Genomic DNA, 21,867 nt, shown 5'->3' on the forward strand with positions numbered 1-21,867 from the left:
GGTTAAAATGATGAATTGACGGTAAGTTACAAAAACAAGTTAAATATGTTAATGAAATGTCTTTTCTCACTAGAATTTTTGAACCATCAGTCAAAATTTCTAAAAAGATCTTTCAAGCGTTCTTCAGTAAAACTGATGTTTTGTTTCTACTTTGATCCCATGCTTAGGATATTTGTCTAATGGTAAAAATAATATTTGCCATGCAAAGCTTTTTAATTGATTCTCAAATTTGTGAGCGAAGCCCAAAATAAAGTGTGGCGTGCTGTATGTGGCCAAGAGTATTGAAAACATTAAACCTTCATTTTTCGATAGAAAATGCACTTTCTCTACTTCTATTTTCAATGATGCCTTTAGAATCAGCCAAAAAAAGGAAACTGCTGGCTGGTTGCTCCACTTTTCAAAAGAGTTCAAATTTTGCAGCTTTTTCAGAATTCACACGGTCAGATGTTCAAGACATTTTAAACTAGCAGCTCACTTGATATTTTAACGACCAAAAGACGTTCAAATCTCTTCTTTTAAGGTTGCAACTTCCCTTGCTTCTTCACATGTTACAATGAATAATAGTGTTTTTTTTGTCGGGAACGAAAACTGTTTTCTTGAGGCGAAGCTGCACCCAACACAATCCACCACTATAATTCAAATAGGAAATAAACCATATTATTTATTAACACTAACTAAAATGAAGACTCGAGTCTCCAATGCTTTGACTAACCGCGTCCATTGCTTCTCCCCGAAAACTGAAAGTAAATGACATGGTTATTTTCTTTCCTGTAATGTATTACGAGTACTAAATAAAAGTGGCTTCCTTCCACTCTCATAACCCTGCCATTGTATGAAATAATCTATTCAGAAACAATAAAATTAGATGAATCTAAAGATTGCGCTATGAGTTCGCAGGTTTCTGCTCCTCCTTTCGTCCTACTTCCCCATGTTCCTCCTTGTACTTCTGTTCCTTCTGTTTGCGCGAGATCTTCTATGCACCTGAGCTGAAAAGCATATCACTAATGGATACATGAAGCAGTTTTCTTAAGCTCAAGCACCATTGGAGCATAATATGCATGATGGCCCTCCGGCAATGCATCTCAAACTTTAACTTGATAGGAAGGAATAGTCAAGTCTCACTCTCTTCATCAGCAAAAGCCAGTTCACACACTAGAGAAAGATGATCACTTCCCCATCTCTGCAGAATAAAAAAATTTGAATAAGGTTTTATACTTTATGATGCTAGTAAAGTGGTTGCCTAGAATAACCAAAGAGTCAAGGCAGGCTAGTGGGATTCCATCTAAATAATTGCTGCAACTTGTGCATAGCCGACATAGTTACACATCAAGGTGATTTTACGCAAATGGAATTTCATGCTTTGCTTCCAAGTTCAGCCACATGCTAAGGGAATGTTTAGCATGGTGGTAATTTTTTTATCAATATTACATTCTCAACAGATATGACTCACGAAGCACTTAAATGTTTTCACGAAGAAATTCTTGAATCAAATAGCTAACTATACCTTACTAGGAAGCCCTCTTGTTCTCCTTAAAATATCAATAGGTAAGGTATCAAGAACTCTTACAGGAACAAGCTCTGTTGTGTGCCTGCATCACCTCACAAGGTTTAAAAAGGAAATACCCTTGACGTATGACAGTAATTCTCAATTTCAGGCAAATGTACTGCTCCTCTTTAAGTAAAGAGTACCATATATAGTCAACAGTTCCCATAAACTTAGAATGATATGATGTCGCCAAGGGTTCTCCAGAATTTTCCCTGGTTCTAGAGCTTCCCTAAAAATTAAAATACAAAGACTTATCAGCAACAACGTGGAACTGAAGTTGTAGAAATTGAAACCTGGTCGACACTGGTAAAATAATTAGGTAAGAAAACTTGAGAAAGGAACATATTAAAACCCCTCCTCCCCTCCAAGTTCACAATTCTGTAAGTATTTGATGTTCCACCTTGGCTCATAAAACTTACTGCTAAACGAAACGCAAAATACACTAGGAAAAAGGGGCCCCCCCACCCCCTCCCAAAAAAAAAAGGGGGAAAGTACAGTGAAAGGATAAAAGGGGGACAGAAAACAAAAAAAGAATGGAGAATAAGAAGTAAAAAGGGATAATGAAGAATAAGAAGGTAAAGGAAACTGTCCCCGCCATAATACTACAGCCACCAAACTCTTTTGCCCAGCTTTTCTTTTTCATGCTCTTCTTTTTCCGACTTTCTTCTCTATCTGTTCTGGTTTTGCTATTTTTTCTCTCCCTTTTGCCCTTAAAACAATTTCCTTTTTTCTCCCCAACCTTTCTTTACTTTCACTTCCAAGGGGAAATATTCCCTTCTTGCTCTAAATTTTAACAGTTCCAAGGGAATCAAAAGTTCAGGACTTTAGGTGCTACCCTTTCTTTAAAAAATCACAAGATTTTAATTGCCGTTGAAAGTATTTTTTGTGTTTCTTTAAATTTTTTTTTATGACAAGGGAACCTGCAGCCGCTACCTTACGTGTGCGCACAAGGTAATTTCTTGAATTCAAATTCAACAACTGAAGATAAATCTTGCACATTATCACTAAATAATAGCAGAGATTAATTAAAGATATTAGAAATCAAGGAAATTTGGATAGAAGACAACATACAGGAACTCCAGCATAGGCACTGCGCAGCTGTAACTGATGTATCAGGTGACTACCTCCTGTTCCGGTAGCAAGCATTAGCTCCTCATCACTCCATCTATAGCTCAATCTGTTCAAGGCTTATAGGATTTCATGCATGTGCAATTACTACTCAACAAGTGAATGATACATTAGCCACTTACTGTTAAAGTTAGAACCATTTGTTAGTTAAAATTGGCAAAGCATCAGTTAGGTGGGCAGAAATGATAGAACCATTTTTTATTTTTATTTTCAAAAAAATAAAATGATAGACCACACATAAAAAAGAACCTCGAGTTGAAGCTTCTATTGCGCAATGGATAGATTTGGCCAGAGATTTGCTTTCGGTCATGCATTTGGATGTCCAACTATGCCGTGATTTAGAAATTGCAAAAAATATAAAATTTTAAAAGGTAACTAAGTGTACAAAGCATCAGAATCACAAAGTTCTGGTAGCTAAGGCTCACCTTATTTTTAGTCAAAAACTGATACATTGCACTCTGAGCAGCAACAAAAAGAAAATTAGATCTGCGAGCTTCAATATGACATTTCCAACTTTTCAGAATAGGTACAGTACCTGGGGCATACTATTTAGATCTCCAGCAAGCACGACTGGTATATCACCCCATTCTTCTGATAGCCTTTGAGCACTCTCAAGAAAGAGTCTAACCTATAGCAATAAAAGATAAGTTGCAACAATCAATTAATCCAAAACAATAACAACCAACTTCATTGAAACTTTTCCCTGATCAAAAGATAATATTTTATTGAAAATTTTCTCATATTTCAGGATCGACTGACAGGAACATTGTCTATTTCCAGTACACTACTGATCAGAAAAAGAGCGTGTGTAGCTTTCATGATTAACCCACAAACAGCCACATTCTCTTTATTATCTGCATATCATGTCGACTAGTTATACCTAGTTCTTCAAAACTTATCACTACAAGATCATCCTTCGAAACCCGTTTAAGATTTAGTTCATAATATTAAATTTCAAGGGGAAAATGAATTAGGTTAGAACAACTGGCTTAAGCAAAATGAACCAAAAAAGTGCGATTCAAGCTTTAACTAAGAATCCTACAAGAGATGCTCCTTATAAAAAGAGAATCCTAAGAGAGATGCTATAAAACCATGAACTTTTTTTGAAGATTGGTTTATGCAAAACTGTGAACAACCAAAAAGGATTGGTTTATGCAAAACTGTTCGTGCAGGAGGATGATGGGACAGAGAAGGGATGCAGTTTTCCTGCCAGGACTATTTGTCAAAATCAAATTGTTGATCCTGGAGCCAAATTCAATGACACGGTCACACCATTAGCCTTGTTAAGGAGGCAGATGTTAATGAAACAGGTAAAGCAAAGATGTTCTTGTAAGAAATTGAAAAGTTAAACCATCCTCCATCAAAGGGAATTTGCTACAGCCAAATTAATGGAAACATTTGTTATTTAACTTCCCAAGCAGAAAAGACACGAAACATTCCTGACAAAATACCATTCAGCCCTGTGCGCCTAAACAAAACCAATATTTTCTTGGGAGAGGGGATGGAAAATTGGTGCCAGCAGTAAAAAATAAAAATAGCTAGAACTAATGGATTACACATCCAAGCGTTTACTATTATCCAAAGTTCTAAGTCGATTCATCATAAACAATTAAACGTTGGTTCTTGCTGAAAAAATATACCTGTCCCAACTTAATGTCTCCACGATTGGGGTTGTAGAGGACATGAATATTGCCAACAACAAAGCTTTGCGAGGATAAACTCCTAACCACAAACATTCAAACAACCATAACAAACTGACTGCAAAGAATTGATAAGCTGAAACTAAAACTAAGAATTGACAAGCAGAAACTAAAACTTACATAAAATACTATAAACACAAAGCAACATACGAAAACTCAACATGTTGAGAATAACAATAAAATAGAGCAGACCTACTCCGAATTTGAAGCACTCATATCCTTACTTGAGCTTTTCACATTCATCTGAAAGTTAATGAAAAGAACTACAGATCAAAGTAGGTCCCAGCTGATCATTCGAGTAAATTAACTCTTCGTGACCATCTAGTAGTTTACAGGAGAAATAAGAGCAGGTTTGCATGATACTCAAAGATATTTCCCATAACATCCATGTCCAGCACAGAGATAATGAACCAATCGCGTCATGTGATAACATGTGCAGCTTGGGTAGAGTGCATGCATGTCATGAAGCCACGCTGTTATTCTTGGCAAGGATGGGGCATTTGGGGGAGGATTGAGTCAGTTAACTAAAGGAACCTAACACTGGACTTGCCTTTGGGATTAGAAGCCTATTATTTTTAACAAGATTAAAATGTCTGATAGGATGAAGCTTAACATGCAGTTCTCTCAAAGAGAAAGTAAATCCATAAAACGACATGATGTTGTTCTGCACTACAGCACACCGTTTTGTTGATTTACTAACTACCACTGTTTTTGTTTAATCGCTGACTTTGCTAAGGACAAACTACCAAAAGCAACATTTCCTATAGCAACTTACTAATTATTAAATTAATAAGAAACATACTGGAAGTGCCAAAGAAAGAGATTAGACAAACTAAAAGATACCTAAGGCCCAATAAATCAGGTGTGGCATCACCACAATGGGCAATGTTATCCTTAGTGCAAAAACAACAAAAGAAATATTAATTAAACGCATAGCAGATTTACCTTGAAAACACAAAGTTGGCAAACATTATTGCGTAGATCAAACTTCTGAAATTCTATGCTCTCCTCATGCAGAATGTCAAATCTATAACAATATATATATTTGTAACATGAGTCGAACAAATTGGATAAACTAGATGGAAAAGAAAGGTAGTCGGTTTTCAATCTCCATAGACTTAGCCAAATATGACAAGCAAAAACTGGAACTTTTACCAGTAGACTTTCATATCCCATAAAAAGAACCTAGCTTAGTAAGCAACAAAATCTGAAAGAAATTTAAAAAAAAAATAAAAAATCAAGACCATACAGTTTGCTGTTCCAAAATATTGCACACCCATCACATGCATCACCTGTACGAGCCTATTAAAGGGAAGAGAAAACAGGCATTTAATTCAAAATGTGACAAAAAGTTCAACATAAGGTCATCCATTAAAAAATTCCACTATAATGCACCTGATAAACCCCTTTGAAGCCCTCTTTCTGGAGGAGATACTCTAAATCATCAAAACGGTCAACCTCCTGCAGGTATATAAGTAGAAATAAGTTTCTCTAAAATAACTGAACATCTTCATAACGTGCTCAGCCAGTAACACAAACTTTCTCGCTAAGAAGATACTAAAACAATAATTCCATTCAAAATGTTTTTGTTTGGATAATCGAGAAATCAGATGCCTACAACTTCCAACTTGATGGGTAATGCGTTTGCGCCTCTATCCTTATCCGCTTAAATACCATCTTTGCATCATAACAAGATTCAAAACACGTGATGTGGGCCTACCACACATCTTAAGTTTAGAATGTTTGTTTTTATTACGAATTGATTAAGCTTACTTAGTTTCTTAGTTCCATTTTCCTCCCCTTTCCATTTTTTAATGAATAAAGATAAAGAAAGCTAGAAACTTTGAAATTAAAACTTACCTGGAAACACATTATACCCGGATTATACTTCCTAATTTCTTTGCATATGAGCTTCTTCCGGTAGTCCCAATCCAAATATTTTGGAGAGACATTAAGATACAGGTCCTCATGTGCTGCTGCATTTTTTACCCCTAGTACATTATACGACATAAAAACAACTCTATCTGCAAAGTTAAGATGATTATTCAGACACAGGAAAGGCGGCAACACATTTGCAAAATTAAGGGCTCGTTTGGTCGTGGATAATTTTTCACTTAAAATTCCAGAATCATGTTTGGACATAGAATTATTACAATTTTCCGGAATTCAACTAAAAACTCCAAATGCCTGCTTTCACATTTTTCACTCTAAATCATTAACAGGAATTCAACATTTTTCCAAGTTGTATTCATGTCCAAACACAACTCCAATTTCCAAATACCATTTTTCAACTTTTTTTTTAAAATTTCACATTTTTCATGTCCAAACGCCCACTAAGAAAACAAATACTCCTATTTAAATTATAGACACATCAAGGGGAAAAAATAGAATAATCAATAAATTTGTAATAAGTTGATAACCTTGATATGGGGAAACAATGTGAGTAGAGTAAACCCATTTGCGCTTATCATCTGCAACAACAATTGCCCTCTTTGTTTTTCCTTTATGCCGTTTTTCTTTGTACGAATTTGCATATGTATGATGAGTATAACAAGTGGAACTACTATGATTTAGGGTTAGGGTTGAAGTTTCAGTCTCAGTTGTTAATCTTTGCTTCTTTTTTTTGCTACGGTGTTGACCAATATCATCATGTTGACTACTTCTCCTTTTCTTCGAATCACCGCCGTCGCCGGTTCGGCCCATGTTGGGCGGCGCGTGCTTAAACCTTGGGCGGCGCGTGGTTAATACTTTATCGAACGAATAGGTGAACCTGAATATGCCGCCCTATGTTACAATTTAGCACTATGTTTTCGTATATATTAGATAAAAATTGTCCACGTTATTTTGTCAATAATGACAATTAAGACCATTATTTTCAATTGGAATTAAGTACAGTAAGAAATTATATCGCAATTAATTTGAATGTACTAATTTTAGATTTCATCATGAATTCGTTTGAGTTGGGCGTTCGACTATTCTCATACAAACGCTTGAGTAGGGTTCTGACTATTCTTTATTTTTTATTTTCACGCAGCCCGTATCGATACAATGTGGGCGTAGGATCCATACCGAATCTGGTCAATTAATTTTGAATACTTTGACCACAATCGATAGAAAAATTCGAGATAAATACAATGATTTCTAATCTATCATGACCTCTATATCATTTGTAATAGCCATGTTTATTTAAAAAAAAAAGTAAGAAGATGTATATGTACTTAATAATAATTACAGATTTAAACTTACTCTAAAATTTAGTGCATTGCTTTCCTTTTAAATAGTCTACTATAGTTTAGGCATATTTTTATAACTCTATTTTTAGATATTTGAATTATTTTTAGTTAAATTCTCGCACCGTATTCATATATACCCAGTTCATATCAAAAAAATTTAAAATTTAAATCATGAAGAATCCAACCTTTAGATTCGCACCACATCGGATATCCGTACCCAAATCCGAGCAACTTAGGTGATAGCTTCATTATAGAAGCATGTGATATCCTAGTATCCTACCATACTAAAATTTAATATAGATCTACAATGAAATATAAAAACAGTTACAACTTAACCTTAATTAATTTATTTATTTAGAGCTAAAGTAGTGCCCTAATAATTGATCAGGGTTAATTTAGCTTAATCTAAAAGTAAAATTGTTGAATCGACATATGAAATGATGATATTGAAAGGGACAGAGGTTGGTTAATAGGATCATGTCGATTTTGAGATGATATAAAAAGAATATCCAATTATAGTTACTTGAAGGGAAAAGGGTCAAATATACCCTCTACTTTAGTTTATTGATTAACTTTGCCTTCGTTAATTAAAGTAATCAAATATACTCCTCTCGTTATAAGTTGGGGCCAAAAATACACTTACCGTTAGCAAAGTTTCAAAAATACCCCTCATTTCTAACATATTTCCACATAAACAAGTCAAGTCATTGAAATTGGGTGACATGAACGCCATATGGCATTTAGCTTATTCTATGTGGTGCCTATGTGGCAATTTTTTTAGAGACAATCTGGAAAATTGATTTGTCTAAAAAAAATCTGTTAAAAATGATTTTTGTTAAAAATATGAATTTTATTTTATTTTATAAAACCTGCTTCTTAAAAAAATATATTTTGGAAAACTGTAAAGTATTTTTTTTTAAAGTGTCCTAATTTTTTTTTCTTCATAAAAGTCATTTTTAACAGATTTATTTCTAGACAAATCAATTTTCCAGATTGTTTCTAAAAAAAATTATCATGTAGGCACCACATAGAATAAGCTAAATGTCATGATTCCATGTGGCGACATGTCACCCCAATTCAATGACTAAACTTGTTTATGTGGAAATATATTAGAAATGAGGGATATTTTTGAAACTTTGCTAACGATAAGGATATATTTGGCCCCAACTTGTAATCTGTGTTTGTCTAAAAGGATATATTTGACTTTTTATTACTTGATTTAGGTATATATAATGGGGAGGTCCCTATTCCATCTATAGAAAGTTAGGAGGCTCGTATTAAACAATAAATGTAAAGTAGAGGAAAGATATTTGACCCTTTTCCCTTACTTGAATTGTCAGGCGAAAGAATTCTGTCCTTTTAGGAAAGAGGTCATATTTCTGCTTATATAAGAAAGAAAAAAAAAAAAAAAAAGGGGTTAAATTTTTTGAAGGGACAAAGTCGAAATAAATCAACTGAATGTTAGTACCTACCATTCCAATATAGTTATGACATTTTGCTTTATCAAGTCAAACCAAATCTATCTATATAAAATAAGAGATCAATTGCAAGTAATGTGGTTAAGTCAAATGGTAAGCTAATAACAAGCGACTTGGCAATTTTAAGACAAAGTTAATGAAAATTAAGACAAAGCTAATAAAAAATAATAAAATTTTTGAATTGATAATTGAAAGATAAAGATTCAAATTTGAATTTAAAGCTAATTATTTAAAAACAAATATTATCAAGATTTATAGGGCTATATCCTTTATGACTTTGAACTGAAGTATCGTCTAATAGGTAATGTAATAACAATATTAGTTTTCAAATTTGAATTAGTTAAAGATAAAGCTAAAATCAGCATTTTCTTTAAATTTAAACAGTAGTTTGATCTAGAGTTTGACACATGATGGAGTTCTCGTAAATTTTCAACAAAGAGTAATAGAAAAACACTTTCGAATGAAATATTAATTCAAAAAAATTTCAACAAATATAGTCAGACTAAATTATTATAAGCAACATTTAAAATGGGTTTTTACTATCTTGAGGATCCGTAAGTCAGTAGAGGGGAAAAGCATGTACTATTTTTTAACTTTAAATCAAATCAACCAAAATCTTAGCTAATTATAGTAATCTTCCACATAAAAGTGACGTGCAATTCAAGAATAATAATTGTAAACATGTATGTTTGCATTATTTTGGATAATAATTATTACAGTATCACTAGGGGGATGGATGTACTATTTTGAATTGATTTGAAAGATATTGGATAGAGATTAAAAAAAAGTTGAATTTAATTTTAATTGAAAGATAAAACATATCTGATTAGAGATAAAAAAAATCCAACTAATTTGAAATATAGACTTTTGAATTTAAAGACTTGTAATACAATAAGGACATATTCGATAAGGAAAATAAAGTTATAAAGAGAAATCAACAGTTCACCCAATCCCTATGGGGTATAATTGCTACAGAAAATCTTAAGTTATTTGGCTCTCTGTTTTTCATCTCCTCTTCATAGAATTATATTTATCTTTGGCATCAAAAGTTTATACTTTTAAGGTGAGAGATATTGGGTTTCTTTGACACAGAGAATTGTTTTTTTATCTTTTATGCGGTATATGTCAGTATCTTTTTATCCTGACAAAGATTCATACTTCATTGTTTTGCCTTGAGCTCGGCTACTGATGTAACTATTTGTTTATCAAATTATTGTTAGACAGGAGAACTTTTGGAGTTTAGGGATAACGATGTAGCAAGTTCGTTGCCACACCCAGGTAAGTCGAAGTATATGTAATATGAGTACATTTTATCAATTGTCCATGCAACTATATTGTAATTACATGATATTAGAGATATAATATATTGTATTGGGTACATGCTTCTGGCTTTGTAGTGCCAGAAGCATATGTTACTAAGCGGGAAAAATAAGAATGTTTCATTTTGCCTGCAGATTTGCGGATGCCCGAAATTGAATAAGAATGCTAATGCTGAGAATTATTCAAGCATGAAAACTTCAAACAAGTAATACATCCACACATCCATTATACATTAAGATGCAATGAAACTCGAAGGTTCGTTTATGCGATTGTTGCAGCTTCTAGATTGCTACATGCCATACAATCCATTTTCTTTGAAATATAAAATATATTATATAATCCTTTAAAATTGAATATACATGTATATATAGTCAATTTATTTTTTTCTGACATGTAGGAGTATTATACACTTGCAATGAGTCTCTGAATTTTTTCTTTTTTTTTACAAGCGCTTGCAATGCGGTTGTTGATGTGATTTTGTGGAAGTTGTTGCTATGTTTTCATGAACTGGGAGCTTTGCTTCTACATTTTTTGCTTCTCAGGTACCACAATATCAATACGGAATTAGAAGAATATGTGGCTAATTAATTATCTTTTTCAACATATACAACTTGATATGAAACAAAATATAAATATAAAGCATTAAAGGTAGAAAATTATTCTTAGCAACGTTCTATAATTTATTTTGCAAAATGCGCTGTGTCGATAATTATGTTAAGAGTCTCAAAGTTGTTTCTTTAAGTAAATGCCGTTCAATTTTACTGTAGGATTATATAGAAAGATATTGGATAGATGAGAATAAATAAGTTCTTAAATTTCTATACTTTTAAATATAATTATATTTAAAAAATAAACAGATCTTATTTAAAATAACTTATTAATTAACTAAATGAGATTTGAGATGGGAAAAAATTCAAACTTCTCGACTTCTCTTATTTTTGGTGTGTGGAATGCTAACTTGGATAATTTTAAAAAGAAATAATGGAACAAAGACCGGCTCAACGGAATTGTAGTTTTGAAATAAATTAAATTTCAAGAGTAAGAAAAATACATATTTATATGTATTATATTAAAAGGGGAATAATGAATAAGGACATTAAGTAAAGTGGCAAGCTATTAAAACATAATAATGTAAAAATACTAAGTAATACATAATACAACAAGTATTAGCTAGGAGAAAAAGACAAATAAATAATTAAAAATATTTATACTTTGGTCGAATTCAAAGTTACATTTTAGTTTTAAAATATGATATTATTTTGGTTATAGGTAAAAATGTATAAGGGGAGAGAGGTGGGGAACATGGAGATAGATGAGGATATTTATATCTTGAATTAATTTCAAGAACATAATGAAGTAATTATACGCAAAATATTATTCATAAAATTTAAAAAAATAAAGAGTTTTGAACAATAAAAAAAATCAAAAAGAAAAAAATTATCAGGAACAAAATTATATATCGATGCTATATCAATAAGGAGAGTACCATATAAGTATATTAAACCATATGTTAAGCTAATAAAAATTCATATTGATAATTTAATAATTTTAAATAGTGAATAATGTAATAAAGAAAAGTATGAAAGAAAATGTTGTTTGATAGTAATTATATAAGTCGTTGTCTTTCTTTTCATATAGATTTTATTATTTGATGGTGTGGGTGTGGGTTGGATATAATTCGCGCGAGTACTGATACTAGTTATTTAAAAGGCAAAGGTGCAAATATATCCCTCAACTTTGCGATTTAAAGTAGATATATTTTCGTTAAAAAAGTGGTATATATATACCCTTATCGTTATAAAATGGTGCAAATATACCCTTGCCCTTACACAAATAGTGAAAATATACCCTTTTCGCTAATGAGATTTAAAAAAAAAAAAATCATTTAGCTTATCTTTTAATAAAAAAAATGCCATGTGGCTTTAAAAAAAAGTCTACCCATTTTTTTTAGTAGAAATATTTTTCTAATGCCACATGGTAAATTTATTTTTGGTGGTTCACACATTTTTTTGGGTCCACTAAAAAAAATTATCGTTTAGAAAAAAACTAAAAAAAAATGGGTAGACTTTTTTTTTTTTTTAACACATTTTTTTTTTTAAGAAAGCCACCAAAACTTAAAGGCAAGTTCTACAAAGTGATGGTTAGACCCGACCCAATTCAAAAGATGAAAAAAAAAATTATCACGTGACTTTAGAAAAATATGTCTACTAAAAAAAATGGGTAGACATTTTTTTTTTAAAGCCATGTGGTATTTCTTTAATTAAAAAATAAACTAAATGATTTGTTTTAAAAAAATTCATAGGGTATATTTACACCACTTTTATAACGGGGGTATATTTGCACCTTTTCCCTTATTTAAATGTACTTTCCTTTTTATCACTTTGAACGAGAAAACTACATCCTCAGTTTCTTTTATGTGTCATAATTTGACTGGCCGTAAAATTTTGAGAAATAAAATAATTAAAAGTCGTGTATAATGTATCAAAATGTGAATTTTGTATTTTTAAAGATGTCATATGTGGTATTTAAATTAAAAATATACTAGATAGAAAAAGTGATATTCTTAGTAGACACATAAATTAAAATACAAAAAGTACGACTTATAATACTTTGGAATAATTTTTAAATATCTAAATTTTGCTTCTAGAAAATGTCCAATTTCGTTAAGTGCCAAAAAAATTTAGGAACCGAAGATTCATTTAGTTATCTCACAACTAGAGGATAAAAAATTGATACCCGTCTCGAACATTTGATCGATGATAATAATATGAAAATCTATTTGACAATCTACTTTGAAAACTAGTGTGTGAATACACGTATTTATTTGGGCAAAATGACTGACAAGTGAGGAGTGACAACTGATTATTGCTGGTCCTTCAATATATTAATGCCATGATTCTACTACTAAAAATCCCAGTTCTCTCTTTGCTGTCTCTCTGTCCTAATAATTTCCTCACCTAACAAACTTTAATTCAAGGAATCCCAAGTCAATAGTAATAACAAAAAGAATTACAAATAGAGAGAAACACGATTCTTGTAGTTCATGTCCTTGTGTACCAAAAGAACAACAAAAGCAGATCAGAGAAATGACATGCAAATTTCTTGTCCCCATTTTCCTTTCAATTTTGCTTCTTTTTCTGCCACATGTCATGTTAGCAAAATCTGTGATTGAACCTTGTAATGCATCAGACTCATGCCCCTCTTATCTCTCGTATCGCCTTCCATTCGACTCCAAGATTTCTGAAGTAGCTTTTAGGTTCCGAGTCAACGTCTCTGATCTTTTATTTGCCAACTCTATAGATTCAAATCAACCGAACCAAATCTTACCCAAGAAAACACTTCTAAAAATACCCATTTCATGTTCATGTGTCGATGGCATACGACGATCTTTGTCCACGCATTACACGATTGGTGCAACGGATACTTTGATGTCAATATCAGAAGTGTATGGAGGACTTGTTAGTGCAGAACAGATTGGGAGTGCTAATGGGGTTGATGCAGATCAACACCCTTTAGTCAGTGGACAGAGTCTTGTGATTCCCTTGCCATGTACATGTTTCAATAATAGCAATAATGGTGCAACCAGTGTGTACTTGTCTTATGTGGTGCAGAATGGAGATGCGTTAACAAACATTGCAACAGAGTATGGTGTCACAGTTGGCAATTTGGAGATCATAAATGGGCTTGGCCAGCCTCAAATTGATACTGGAGATATTCTGGCTATTCCACTTGCTGGTAAGTAACCAAAACCCATTCACAATTAAAAAAAAAAAAAAAAAAAATTTACTATAAAGTAAGCAGTAGGAGTACTACACATTTTATTGGGAAAAGGTTCAAAAGCGCCATTTCACTGTACAAATATCGTATTTTATCATGCATTATATTCGTAGCGAACAGAAATTCATATAAATATTTCAAAAAAAAAAAAAAAAAACTGGAATGCATACCAAAAACTTGAAAGGACTTGAAGCTATATTTGAGCCCCTTTTTTCATTTATAACAACAAGATTTAACACTGTATACGCTACTGTATCTATAGTATAATCTTTCGGCGAGGAGATTTAATTGAAGCTCTTGCCTCCACATACCTTCGCCCTATGTTATACTTGGGGGCATTCATCCCCTTCTCGTTAGTAAATTGTCTCATGTTTGCCTTTCACAATAACAAAGTTCCAACTTGAAATATAACATTGCTAATTTAAGTTGTAGTCTCCAACTTGAAATATAACATTGCTAAATTTAAGTTGTAGTCAAATGTAGAGGACTAGAGGGTAAGTTAGGATCATTCTTTTGACAAACGGAATCCACCCATGTTCACACGCTTCCTTGAAAGTCAAGGGCAATGAAGAGAAGATTTTGCTAACAGGAAAATCTCGAAAGTATATCTTGACAGTAAAATTAAGATATTTTGTATCGTTAATTTGAACTTTGTACATACTATTTCTATTTTTCTGCCACTAAGACTATGTTCTCTGCAGCATGTTCATCAGCAAATCTGAATTGGTACAACGAAAGCCTAATAGTTCCAAATGGTTCTTATGCTTTGACTGCTAATAATTGCATCAAATGTGGCTGCAGACCGAATGATCTCAGGTAACCAACAATGAAACTCGATTCTAATTGTACCCATTTGATATCAATTTCAAGTTCAGCGATAAACATCGGTTTTTTTTTTTTCTTGGTGTTTGATCGAACAGCTTAGAGTGTTCACCCTCAGGAATTGCGGATAAATGTTCACATTTACAGTGCAAAGACTCCAAGCTATTTATTGGAGAGAGGCACGAAACTCATACAACATCTGGTTGCAATTTTACAGCCTGCATTTATCGTGGACATCTTGGAGGCAAAATCTTTCGAAGGTACTACTAAAAAGATAACACTCCCCCTGTTCGGTGTAGGAGGGTCAAAAGACATGGAGTAATTTTCAATGTTTTTTTTTGGTTGAAAAAGTATATTTATTTATTCAATATTATGCATCATTACAAACAGAAATGGCTGCAGAACTGCTAGCACAAGATTGTTTTTGCCAAATATTAGGATTTCAATCCAAATTACATACAGGCTTTTTATGCCTCACAAATAAAGTTCCTTCCTTGTCTGCTTCCAATGCCCTCCAAACAAACTTTTGGGGGGTGGGGGGGTGGGGGGGGGTGGGGGTGTGGAGGGACTGTCCAGACCGCAAAAAGATGATCCAAATTCTGCTTCTGGCCTTGGAGCAACTCCCTGCACTCATGTAAAATATTTGCATAAGGTACATCCCTTGGCAAATAAAAAAAATGAAACTAATATTTTTCTTTGTTTGTTTGCAGTTTGGTGAATTCAACTGATGTCAAGTGTTTAGGTAATAAATCATATATCAGTCCTTGAGTTTTATTTTAATCTTCTCAGTTGTAATATTGGTGTTTTACTTGTAATTTTTTGGGGGGGTATGTAGGTAACCAGAGTGAACCTGCAGGGTCATCAATGGAGTCTCCAGCAACTAGTTACATAGCACCATACTTAAGTCCATCCCCATCTCCATCTCAATACTCACACTCAGCCAAAACCCACTCATTAGGATTCAATTCTAGTCATAGCAAAAAATGGCTATCTCAAGCGTTACACCTTATAAGTTTATTGGTTTTTGAGTTTATCTTTGAAATACTCTTGTAAAAAGGTTATTTTGGAGAAAAGGGATAATGAAAATCAAACTTACACCTATTGTGTAAAACAATTCTACTGATATCACTAGATTATAAGCTTTGTTGGTAAATATTTGAATTTATTCTTCGTATCTAACAAAATAATTAATAATGCTTGGATGATACGTTTTAATCAATTTCCACCGGCCTTATTTAACTAGTAATGTACAGTCATTAATCAAGTTGATTGACACAGTGATGGGTCGATGTCAATGGCTCAGTGGATAGTGAACTGAGGTCCCCAACGGCCTTTACTGGAATTTTCGAATGGGGCAAACTTCTAATTTAGGGACCCAACAGTAGACAAAATATAGGCTACTTTTGGAGCTCGAGTATGAACTCATTTACTTGAAAGAAATCCTGTTCTGCTTTTCAACTTGAGTATCCGTTTTGAGAAATAGAGTAATCACTGTAATAATTTTGCGTTCCCATCACAAGTTTTCGCCTATCCATTAAGGATAGTGCTGTAATGTAATTACCTATGCTGTTTTGTTATTAGTGACAATCGATTCTCTTCTAAAACTTGATCTAAGTTTCAATTTTTTGATAATATTGCAACAGACTCTCATGTGCTAATCTGATTCTTTTTTCGTAATAAGAATGACAGTGAAACTCGAAGTCTCAAACCTAGTATATCTATCTACTATAATACCATATTGAAGTGTGATGTCTTACTTAAAAATTTAAGTCTACCCCTTTCCAATGGTCGGACCCCAATGAAGAGATTAATTACTTGGGCGGGTGATCCATATATATCTTTTTAAAATGAATGGTGTGAATTAAATTAACTAAGATAGGGTCTTAAGTCTTACCATAGTTAGAGCAATAGATATTTCCATAAATTTCTTCCACAGAGTTTGGCAATCCATCAGTCGCAATTGATTAAACTTTATCATGTCAGGGAAAAAATAACTAGATTTTAAATGTCTTCTCTGTTCCAAAAATAGTTCTCTAGCCTATATATGATTAGAAGTGTGTCATTATCTATTGACCCAATCAAACAACTGTAATCATCGTCCTTAGAAAAGATAACACGCAATCAGTGGCGGATCCAGAATTTTTATTCAGGGTGTTCGAAAAAAGGAAGAAGCTAAATATACACTGTAATTTTTTGCCGAGGGTGTTCAAAAGTTAATAGATGCACATAAACACAGAAAATTTATCCTATATATACACTGTAATTTTTTGCTAAGGGCGTTCGGGTGAACACCCTGACCCCAAGTAGCTCCGCCCCTGCACGCAATGACACATGGATATGCTTCAACTAATCTGACTAAACTTAAGCTTTCACCTCAGGTAAGATCATGATATTTGAAGTTCTTACAGATTCATCCACAATATGAATTAGACAGTTCAACTTATGCTATTCTTCACCACGTCAATTTGGGACAGGTGTCGACATGTTTCTACTACATTACACAATGTTCAATGCCAGTCTATTTTACTGTCAATTTTTAGTTGTACTAAGATTCTTTCGGTGAATGAGCCTGACATCTTGTAAGCACCATAAGCCAATTCTCCAACAATTCACCCACTACCTAGTCGTCGCTTTCTATCTTGTATAGGAACATTAAGTATACTGTAGTTTTATACTATCAATACATTTTAATTTGTTGTAGCAGATCAAGTATCTGGCTTTTTCAAGAACACTAATCGCGATTATCATGGATAGTTACTCGATCATATATTAACGGGAAGACAGTGATGCATGTTTGTTAGCTTCAATTTTTTCATATTACGATGCAAATTATAAAAATTTACCGTACTGCAACATGGAATTGAGAGCCGGATACATTACAAAGCTTTAAAAAATGTTATAACAAGCACGAACTTGCAATATAGTACATGTTAGCATTATCTAAATTCTCAATTTCCTAACAATAAATAAAGTCGTATTAAGAATTTCAAAAGAATGGGTGCATCATTACCTTTAAGATAGATGTTTGGTTTTGATTATATAAAATTTTAATGTGACAACTGATAACAAGTGTGCGAGCAAACTATAATAATTGATACTATTAATCAACAAAGCAAGGACATTTAGAATTATCATAACAAAATTTCGTTATATTCACAGCTAGAAATGAAGTTTGTTAATTATAATGTAATTAACATAAGCTATAAAATGCACATTAATTCTACAAACGCTATTTAAGAAGGAAACAAGAGAAGATCAAGGAGAACAACAAAGATTCAATGGAGAAAGAGAAACCACTAATCTTTCTTTACTCTTTCCCTTCTCAACACTCAACAGTATATTTTGTCTATTGCATGTAAAAATTTGTGGATCTGGTTATCAATGTTCTATTTCTTGAATTCTTACCACAGGAGCACTACTCCATGCAGGGCCCATTTTGCTTATAGATGTTTCGAGATTTTTACCATTTTTATATTTTAAATTTCCAACATATAAAAAATAAATTAACCCGGTTAATATATTTTGAGGCCATTGTTTTTATCAATTAACATCCAGTAGTGGATCAAGTGGAGGAGAAGAATGGTTCAGATTTTCTCATTAAGCACAAAGAAGCAAACATCAGAGAAAGAAGCCACTGGCCGGGGATGGCGAAGTTGAAAGAGACAAAAAAAAGGGACCACAAAGAAAACATTTAAAATTCTTGTAACTGAAATAATTGAACTATAGAGACAAAAATGTCGTGAATCACACTAATAGCAGTCTTCTTCATTCACGTTGATCTCCATATATGCCCACATATTACAAAGAGGTCCCATAAGAATCCTAAATATAGACATTTAACCAATGAGAATACTTTGTTCAAGATGGATTCAGAAATTCAGCCAATAAAAACTCAGATAGAACAATTCATGGGACCCAAAAGAGCTTAATCTTATTTTCTTCTTGGATGATATCTTAGCCAAAAGTGCATGGGCTCAACAATTCGAAACAACTGTAGTAGCAAAAGCGGCAATTGTGGTCTCACTCAATGAACAATTATTGTCCCAACTATATATCCTTATGTCTCTAAACAGTCCTTTATATATATATATTGAACTGTTCCACTTTATTTTTGGGGCTTGTTCAAATTCACTCAAAAGTGATTACTTATTCGCCTTTCTTTTCTTTTTGAAATTAGGATCTTGTTCTGATATCACCCCTTCTCTTTTTATAGTGGATCCATTGAATTACCGATTCATTTTCAATAGCCCAAACTCGTAAATGATGACTAGTGAAAGCAAGACTGCAAATGCCATTGGAGGCAAAACAGCTAGAGCTTGTGATAGCTGTTTATCAAAAAGAGCACGTTGGTTTTGCCCTGCTGATGATGCTTTCCTTTGTCAATCCTGCGATGTTTCTGTCCATTCAGCAAACCAATTGGCGAGTCGCCATGAAAGAGTTCGTCTTGAAACATCTTCTAACAAATCCACTGACAACAAATTAGTCGACCAAACTCATCAACCTGCCTGGCACCAGGGATTTACTCGAAAGGCACGAACCCCGAGAAATGGAAAGAAGAGTACGCAAATGGGGCAACGAAAAAAGGACGAGGAAAATCGTGTCCCTGAAATTGGCAATGAAGAAAACTCACCGGATGAAAATGAAGAGCAGCTTCTTTATCGCGTTCCAGTTTTCGATCCCTTTGAAGCAGAACTCTGCACTGTGCCAGATGAAAGTACTACTATTACTGACTTGGACATGCTGTTGAATACTGAGGATCATGCATGTGATGATTTGGACCTTCCTGAATTTCTTTCTTCCGATATTGAGCTTGCTGAATTTGCTGCAGATGTTGAAACCTTGTTAGGCGAAGAGCTTAGAGTCGTAGAAGAAGAAGATGAACAGACTGTTGAAGATAATAAGGGGATAAAAATCGAGGTTGAAGATGAGGAAATGAGAGCTGTTGTTGCTTGTCATTTGGATCCAGAATTGGACATGGCAAGAGAAGCATTGAATTGGAATTTCGAAGAATATGAAGAAACTGTTGAACAGAAAGTAATGGCTACTGCGGCAGTAACAGAATTTGTCCCTAGTGTTGCAGAGTACAGTGGGAGTAGTAAAGGTGATGAAAAAAGGAGGCTGCTTTTGAGGCTTAATCATGAGGCGGTTATTAGTGCTTGGCCAAATCAATCTTCTCCATGGACAAATGGAATCCGACCTCATTTCAATCCTGATGATTGCTGGCCTGATTTCTTGGTATACTTCATATTTCTCTGAAAAAAATTAGTTCCTTATTTTCCGTGCTTAATCTCAATTTTATGCTGATTATTTGTAGATATCGTTCAGTCAGTACGTAGAAGTAATATTTTTGGAGTAAATTGAACAGGAATGAAAAGTATCTCTAAGGTTATACTATTAATAGAAGGACTCACCTCAAGTAGCATAAATTAATTCACAGTGTACAAGCTTTGTTTAATTCGGAAAGGGAATTGCTTGTAACCCTTAAGGAAAATATTGGAAATATCTCTTTAAGGACAGTAAATTTGACACGACAAAGTCTTTCTTCTTCAATTTTGTTTCCTATTTTCTAACAGTCTCATTTATGTGACATAACGATGTAAAAATTCTTAATTCAAAAGTAGAACTAATTACATGCTTACATATAAAAAATAAAGCAGATCAACGATCTCTATAACAGGTTAAATTATACGTATACTGTTGTTACATGCCAGTAAATCGTCATGCTTCAAAAGAGACATGTTTTTTCATTGTCGTTCTTATGTATCTTTTGATTTATACGTTCTTATGTTTTTTTTTTCTTTGTATTCATGAAGGAAACATGCATGGGAGAAGGAGGAGGTCATCAAGGATATGGAGGATATGTAAGAAGTGGCGATGGAGGAAGAGAAGCGAGGGTATCGCGTTATAGAGAGAAGAGGCGGACAAGATTGTTCTCCCAGAAAATCCGGTACGAAGTTAGAAAATTAAATGCAGAAAAAAGGCCTCGACTTAAAGGACGATTCGTTAAAAGGACGTCGTTTTCAGCACCTGGTTTTCCCTACGTGATGAACAAACGATGATGAATAGATCTTGGAGTAGAGTTGATAGGGTTTGTATTATAACATCGCCATTTTGCTTGCTCTAGCAATCTGGAACGACTTAGGTTCTTTTTATGATAACCTATGTTTATTCAATCAATAAAATCATGTGAATTAAGCTTTCGTTACATCATCTTCAGTAAGTATCTCTATTAATTTGCATCCCTATAAGCATGCCTTAAATATCATTTGAGGCCTAAACTCTAATGTACCCTAACAAGTGTCGAAAATAATTTTTTGGTTCACATTTTGCTCGATTAATTTTCCATCTTCCCGGATCTGTCATGTTGTAGAGAAGTTTAAGGCTGTTGAAGATTTAACTAGAATAGTGCTTATATACAAGAGGAGAAGAAGCAAAGCACCGGATTACTCACAAAAGAAAGGGGAAAAATTAGGTAAAACATTGCTACCATAGAAGCACCAGATTTTCATAGTAGTAGACTGCTGGAAATTAAATAATTTTTTTGTTTGGATATAATATGTAACATTCAATGAGTTAAACCTTAATTATAAATTCGAAATTCGAAGAAGATGTCTTCAATCCGCCACTTCAAATTTAAAAGTTCATGCTGCTAAATACTCATTAGAGAAAGAGCTTAGTGGCATCTACCTGATAGAAGCACATCAATATACTCTTTAACAATTTATAAAACACCTAGTGCATCAAAGAAATAATGATATACGTAACACGTAAAGTGAGTATCATCTGTAGTATTTATGCTTATCTTGTCGGTGACAAGTCTAACAACTTTAAAGGCATGGATTTCCTTAACCTCGTGCACCAAA

General features: G+C 33.3%; 3 protein-coding genes across 4 annotated transcripts; 2 read left to right on the forward strand and 1 right to left on the reverse strand.

The window, feature by feature from the left end:
• Nucleotides 1–635: 635 nt before the first annotated feature.
• LOC132055515 (carbon catabolite repressor protein 4 homolog 5) lies at nt 636–7,205 on the reverse strand. 2 transcript variants are annotated; one of them, XM_059447383.1, is made up of 14 exons: nt 6,795–7,205; nt 6,235–6,398; nt 5,770–5,835; nt 5,624–5,676; nt 5,320–5,401; nt 4,571–4,617; nt 4,315–4,396; nt 3,210–3,302; nt 3,100–3,132; nt 2,924–3,000; nt 2,618–2,711; nt 1,690–1,775; nt 1,505–1,589; nt 636–1,180 (listed from the first exon to the last, which is right to left on the reverse strand). In XM_059447383.1, the coding sequence occupies exons 1-14, from the start codon at nt 7,075–7,077 to the stop codon at nt 1,112–1,114; spliced, it is 1,314 nt and encodes a 437-aa protein (XP_059303366.1). In that variant the 5' UTR covers nt 7,078–7,205; the 3' UTR covers nt 636–1,111. The 2 variants fall into 2 exon arrangements, with proteins under 2 accessions (XP_059303366.1, XP_059303365.1); XM_059447382.1 differs by having other exon boundaries at nt 2,618–2,723; nt 6,795–7,203.
• Nucleotides 7,206–13,629: 6,424 nt separating this feature from the next.
• LOC132058102 (lysM domain-containing GPI-anchored protein LYP6-like) lies at nt 13,630–16,127 on the forward strand. Its single transcript, XM_059450666.1, is given in 6 exon segments — nt 13,630–13,805; nt 13,808–14,140; nt 14,884–14,998; nt 15,103–15,264; nt 15,715–15,746; nt 15,840–16,127. Coding segments are annotated over 6 exon segments (888 nt in total). The 5' UTR covers nt 13,630–13,777; the 3' UTR covers nt 16,058–16,127.
• A 2,853-nt stretch (nt 16,128–18,980) lies between these two features.
• On the forward strand, nt 18,981–21,326 carry LOC132055516 (zinc finger protein CONSTANS-LIKE 16). The gene is made up of 2 exons (XM_059447384.1): nt 18,981–20,239; nt 20,818–21,326. The coding sequence occupies exons 1-2, from the start codon at nt 19,265–19,267 to the stop codon at nt 21,061–21,063; spliced, it is 1,221 nt and encodes a 406-aa protein (XP_059303367.1). The 5' UTR covers nt 18,981–19,264; the 3' UTR covers nt 21,064–21,326.
• The last annotated feature ends 541 nt before the right edge of the window (nt 21,327–21,867 follow it).

The sequence above is a fragment of the Lycium ferocissimum genome, chromosome 5 (genome assembly GCF_029784015.1).
Source record: "Lycium ferocissimum isolate CSIRO_LF1 chromosome 5, AGI_CSIRO_Lferr_CH_V1, whole genome shotgun sequence".
In the NCBI taxonomy this organism is placed as follows: Eukaryota; Viridiplantae; Streptophyta; class Magnoliopsida; order Solanales; family Solanaceae; genus Lycium; species Lycium ferocissimum.